General features: G+C 37.1%; 1 protein-coding gene across 1 annotated transcript in view; it reads right to left on the reverse strand.

Annotated features, from left to right (window-relative positions):
• ADGRV1 (adhesion G protein-coupled receptor V1) overlaps nt 1–6,895 on the reverse strand; it is a 269,849-nt gene that overhangs the window by 77,032 nt on the left and 185,922 nt on the right. The window contains 1 exon segment of the mRNA XM_017729530.1: nt 5,262–5,378. Coding sequence (XP_017585019.1) covers nt 5,262–5,378 — 117 coding nt within the window.

Consider the following 6,895-nt stretch of genomic DNA (forward strand, 5'->3'; position numbering starts at 1 on the left):
TACATGGGACTGAAAACTCATTCAAAATTCTGTTTGTCACATTATGCCAATAAACACTCCTCAATTACATGCCCTTATAGTCCTGGCGAGACTGTACCTCACTGCAAGCACTTCCAAACAGCAAAATCCTTGAATGGATATATATGCCATTACATTCAGGGACTGTTGGTTCTACTAATTCTGACAATCTCGTGAACATCGTTCTCAGTCATCCAACTGAAATTGCTTTCTATGAAATCATACCTCATGTCCTGGCTCTGTGTTTGGTTAGCCATATTTAGATATCTCACCTCATTCATCACAGCACAACACTTAACACCACAGCTGCTATAAAGATGTAAGCAAGGTTGGATTAGTCACATTTTCTGCACAGTCACACTTGTATTTTGCTAATTGCTAGTTCTTATTTTCAACCCCTTTTGATGCTCCAAAATGTAATCAATTAAATAATAGAGGAGGTAATTTTAGCAAATCCTTTCCTGTTGCCATGCTGCAACAATAACCAGTTCAACAGAAGAATAAAATGTACAGTCCATTTTCCAGCTGCTCAGGCGGAAGAACAAATGGGCAAGTTGTGATTTGGTCTGATGTAGAATGCAAAATAATTGTTTATTCACGTAACACTAATGAGACAATATGAACTTCAGTGAAGGTTTTTTCTTTTAAAATGAGGCAATTAATGGAAATTACCTTCCCAAACCTGGGATGCTGGTTTTTTTTTTTTAATTATTCATTTATTTATCTTTAGTGATAATCACAGAATTTTATAACACTTTGTATTGGAAGGGACAATCTAGTTCCACACCTCCCGCTGTGGGACATTTTCCACTCGACCAATGTCCTGGTACCAGCCAGGACAGGGTTGATTTTTGCAGTGGCCATGGCTGGGAGCCAGAGGTTATTCTATACTACCTCACATCATTTTTGGGGGCTGGGGGAAGGAACTCTTCTGGGGAGAAGGGGTTTGTTCTGGGTCAGTGTAGTGTGGTGGAAGGAGCAGTTGGGTGGTGTTTCTGTGTGAATCATTCACCTCTTTCTTGTACCCGCTGTCATTAGTGATGTTGTTGTACTGTTTGTTTCCTTATCTCATTGCTCTTTCCAGTACATTGCTCTTATCTCAACCCATGATCCTTGCCTTCTGAGCCTCCAACTCTTCTCTCCAGCCTGAAGCAGGGCAGAGGCAGGGGGAGCCTGGGAGCAAGCAAGCAGTGCATGGATTCACTAAATTGGAGAATACCATTCCTAAACAAGGACAACAAAGTTGCTCAAAGTCTCATCTCCAAACTGCCCTTGAACACTTCCAGGGATTAAGTAGCCACAGCTTCTATGGGCAAAACCTGTTCCAGTGCCTCACCATCTGTGATAAGCTATGGATATCTGGCAAATAACAGGTGCGAAATACTTTAAATAAAGTCTTTCCCTTTCCAGTAGGAAAACTTCTGTTTTCCTTCTTCTTTTCACGAATAGCTGGAGGGGTCATTTTATAATAATTGTATGCTTTCATGTAATTCCTTTTTTGAAGCTGTAAAGCAGTCCACAAATTATTCTTAAAATAAAAAGAAAAGCGTCAAACTTCCTTTAAGATCAGCAAACATCTTACAAGTCTGACACAAATTTGTAGAAACTTATTGAAAATTTAAAGTGTCATTAAATCAACGTAGGAGAAAGATTCAGTTATGGGTGATAGCAAGATCATGACTTTCATTCTGGTTTGCTTGTTGAACTGATGTTTTCACTGTTGATTTGATTCACTGTAGCAATAGCTCAAGAAAGCACAAAGAATCATGTTTTTCCATAATTTTACTGTGTGTCAGAATTGGCAGTTGAGAACTACAGAATTTTTTTTTTTACCTCAATAGACAGATTTTAATTTTCTTTGTAACTTACTTCTTGCAACACGTTAGAAAATACTAAGAGAAGAAACTTATTTTCCTTGTCATGCTGAAAGACACTCTTAGCATGTGCTCCTAAGATAAAAGCAGATAAAAAGATTTGAAAATACAGGGTTATGCTGTTCAGTTGTACAAAGGGACACTTGTCAGGACAAAGACTACTGGATTTCAGACATTAATATAAGGCAAATATTTCAGACCTATAAAGAGCCATTTGCACCTTATTTACTCCTTTCCTTCTGCAGTTAAGAAAGCCTCATCCTTCAAAAAAATGGGTAATGCTATTAGCTTTCTGTGACTTAAAAATTCTCCCTATAAAAAACAAGAAACAAGATCATACAATAATAAGGCAGTGGAAAAAATAGACAAACAAGGATGATTTTATGTGATCTTTGTTCTGATGCTGAAAATCGACCAGGTGACTTCTGAGATCCTTTCCATCTTTACATTTCAGTCAATAGACGAGTAGTAGCTACATTTGTAGCAGAAATACTGATATTGAATATGTCTACAAATACAAGAAGCTAAAAAGAGAACCAGAATTAAACCATGAAGTTATAGATAAATTGTTTTGTAAAAAGCATTGATGTAAGATAAAATGTTAAGCATAATTGCTATACCTAGCACAATACTGAAGATGGAAAGACTACCAAAAAAAAAAAAAAAACAAAAACCAAAAAAAACCAAACCAAACCAAACCAACCAACCAACCAACCAAAGAAACAAAAAAAACACCACCAAAACCAAAAAACAAACAAACAAACAAAAAAAAAATGGTGAGGAAGTTATCCTAGAGTCTGGAAAGTGAAGATCTTTGATCTGGACCACAGAAATTAATCTGTATCTATCTGAGTGCACTGTTAAATCTGTGTTCTCCTATAGAGTTTTGTTGACTGGAAATGTTGCTATAGCACCTTTGGTCACTTAAAATCTCCTGGATTTTATGGATGTTTCAGTTCCACATGCCTGCACAGTGCTGGTACTTGATTATCACATTCACCCATTTCTGTATCCCACGATCAAGGCAGATTTGTAAGATTGTAGATTTGTAAGACCTAAGTCACTTAATCAAGCATATGCACTATGCTATGCAACCTCACAGAGGCAGTGACTTCACAAAGGGCACAGAATCTGTTCCTGTATTTTTGCTCTTTTCCAGACATAAGTATTTAAGTCCCATTTAAGTATAAATACATTATTAATTCTGCTTTCCAAATCAAGTCATGCATATAAAGTATACTAGGCTGAGAAATACAAACATTAATTTCCCAAAATTTTAAGTCTGCCGTTCAGACAGCGGTAGCATCTAGACTTCTGGTTTCCCTTTGGATCCACAAGCTTTTCTAGAGTTGTCATGCGGACCAATTCAAGCACAGAGATGTCCCCAGCAATGCTTCCTGTGCCCTGATATAGCTTACTCACTCCACAATGAGATATATAAATTCAAGACCTATTCCCAGTTAAGAAGAGTAAACTGCAGCTGACACCTGGTGTGATCTATATTTCATATTATTTCTTTCCTTTTGGGTCTTTCAAAGTTCAGGTATCACTCTCAGCTGAAGACCTGCAGCTACAAAAAGGGGTTTTACTCCTAGCAGCTCATCACTCAGAAGGCTGTGATGGATTCCCTCTTAAGCACTTTTGTCCGGTCAGATTTCCATGACTAGTCTTCATGTTTTACACAAGCCTAAGGCTCCACTAAATGCAATGTTATTATGCAAGTTCTTAGGATTTGGCCAAAGTCTTCTTCAAAAAAAAATAGCACTGGATTTCAACTACAGACATAAAAATGACCAACTGTTAACAGTCATACAATTTTTTTTTGCCATTATAAGTAATTTTTGCAACTCAATGCAATGTAAAACACATAGAATGGGATGATGAAATACTATCAAACACTGATAGAATGGGATGATGAAATACTATCAAACACTGAGTTGCCAAAGCTTGAGACATCCCAGTAAAAAAGAAACCTGAAAACATTACCTTCTCCAAATTAGAAAATGGTGAGGAGCTCTGAAGTAATTTAGGAACAAAGTGAATGAGCAACTGTGAAGAATATAATTTACAGCTTACACAATAATTCAGAGTAGTTAACCTGTGAGACCATAATTTGCCCAGAAGACAAATTTCTGTATTGAGGCCATCTACATGTAGCTTGCTAAGGCTAATGAACACAGCTGAGCTGCTGGAGAGGCTGTTGGTGTTCTCAATGAATATTAGCCTGACATATCCCAGGAAAATGCCACTTATCACATGAATGTTACTTGGGAGAGAAAGTTGTATTTAGATGCAGCCTAATTTGCAATTCTTGGTTTGGCCTGACAGCCTGCATATTGGAGGATTTGTATGTATGGAGCTGCATATGTAAAGCTGTATGCTATAATAAATGTGCTGGGGACAAATCCTCTTAAAATAACAGACAAATTGCTTAACTCCCATACTGGTGCTAAATATACATTTCTAGATGACGGCATAATAATGTATTTTTTCAAATAACCCCACAGCTCATTATTTTGACTAACATACAACTGGTAAGTTATCTTCAAATCAGTAATCCATAACTGATTCGATTGTTCATGGTGTTCCATATTAGTTCAATTGTTTTTTCCACCATTTACTGTTCTGTAATATATCAAATGCGCAACAGAGCTGTGAGTAGTCTGGAGTACAAGTCTGATGAGGAATGGCTGAGGGACCTGGGGAAGTTCAGCCTGGAGAAAAGGATGGGGGGGACATGGTTTAGTTGTGGACTTGGCAGTACTGAGTTAACTGTTGGACTTGACGATCTTAGGGGGCTTCTGCAACCTAAAAGATTCTATGATTCTATAAAAATTCTGGTAATAATTATGAATACATATATACTGTATTTTAATGCAAACTTGTGAAGGTATGCTTGTTATGCTATACCAGTTTAATGACTAAAATGCCACTGACTCAACAAATTACAGTATAGTTTACATTTACGCTTCACCTGTAAGGGACGGCTTCAAAGGACCAAATAAGAGATGTTTTGAAAAATTATTAACAGTAAGAAAAATAATTCTTCAGTGTTCTGAGACAGTAACTTCTTTACAGGATGAAATAAGATGAGGACATTCTTACATGGTTGCAATAGGTATTAGTGGAAAAAGTCTTTTGTAGTGTTTGTATATTTACCCTTGGAGTTGTGTCACTCTAGGTTTAATAAAAGCCATCTGAAGTTTTGGCCTTCTAGAAGCACTGAGTTTCGGTGCTCTATATCTCTCTCTGTATATAGATATACAGATATGTATATATAATCACTACAATATAATAGAAATACAGTCTACTGATCAGTTACTTTTACAGGTGTTTTGGGGAAGTGATAAAAAGGACTAAGATACCAACCTGAATAAGCATCCAGCTGAACTGGCAGAGGTAAAGGTAATGGGTAACAGATGCAAGGGCAAAGCAGCTTTCCTCTGAGATATGCTGGCTCATGTAAGCAGAGGCCAGAAATGAAACCTGTAGGGGAAAAAAATGAATACATGCATATTGGAATTAAACAATATTAATTTAATATTAACAATAAGAGGAAAAAATTAGTTTGGAAGTAAAACATAAGAATAAATTACTATTTCAGAGACTCAGGAAAGGTATCTTGGACATTTAAAATTCACCCAAAAGAAGTTATGCTTAAACACTCTCAACCCCTAAAAAAGCTTTAAACTTTTTCCAGACGATCTAATATCTCTTTGTTGAGAGATGCTAGCTGTTTACTATGACCTGAGATTAGTTTAGCTGGTTAGAACATGGTGCTAATAATGCCAAGGTTGTGTGTTCAATCTCTGTATTCACTTAAGAATTGGACTCAGTGATCCTTGTGGGTCTGTTCTAACTTGGAATATTCTGCAATAGACAAGTAAGTTTTAATTAGAATGAGTTACATTGAGTTGTATTACTCTGATTTAGTATGTTGCTGCCTTTTCTTTACTTGCTTAGCATGAACAGTTGGATTTGCTGAAGCCTTAGATGACAAGCTGTGGTCTTACACCTAGATATGTTTTTGGCTGGAATGGAAAAGAATATTGATACTGCACTGATGTTCTTGTTGTTGCTAGATAATATTTATCCTAAGTCGAGGGCTTTCTAATTTCCCATACTCTGCCAGCTAGCAGGTGCCGTACCACTCTTAAATTACTTATTTTTACAAATCTGACACCTGAGACTGTGCTATGGGAAACCAAGGGTCGAGCCTGAAGAATGAGGAAGCACACCTGAGAGGGAGGGTGTGTTTGCGCAAGGAGTCAGGAGAGGCACCCATGGGCCATATGGAGCTGCCCACCGTGAAGGTACTCCAGTCCCCACAGTGACAGTCTCGGTTGGTGTGTGTGTAAGTCCTTGAATGGTGTGAGAATGTTCAGGCAGAGGCTTCTCCTTTAATACATTTCACCTTTATATGACGAGACTACTGAGAGGTTTAATACTGATTGTTTAAAATTGTTCCCAGGCAACATTAGACACAGGTTTTGTAATTGGGGGTGGATATTTTCCTCCATAAAACTAGAAGAGATGTTACCTTCTAATTTGAGTAAATCCAGATTTGTTATCAAGTAAACAAACAAACTCAAGAGGCAGTAGTAATACAATACCTCAGCCCATAAGATAGCAATACTGGATAAAAGGAAGGAAGCATTTATTCCTTTGTCTAATACCATACCAGGATTTCACATTCACAAGGCAGTTACAATTTGGGTTTTTTCCACAGATATGCCAAATGTGAAAGGACTGTATGTTGGCTGGATAAGTAGTCAATACATTGTCTAAGGAACAAAGGTATTCCAACTCTGACTGCAATGAATTCATGGCTAGACAATTTCAACATAGCATTTTAAATTAAAACACAACTCAGAAACCTTAAGCTCTGTCTTCTGTAAATTTCTTTACAGAAAAAATAGCTCTACAAGCAAAATTCCTAAAATAATCGAAGTGTTCACATAAAGAAAGGTTCCATTCATCCACTGTGCTGAAAACTTTCTCTT

The sequence above is a fragment of the Corvus brachyrhynchos genome, unplaced genomic scaffold (genome assembly GCF_000691975.1).
Source record: "Corvus brachyrhynchos isolate BGI_N302 unplaced genomic scaffold, ASM69197v1 scaffold213, whole genome shotgun sequence".
Classification (NCBI taxonomy): Eukaryota; Metazoa; Chordata; class Aves; order Passeriformes; family Corvidae; genus Corvus; species Corvus brachyrhynchos.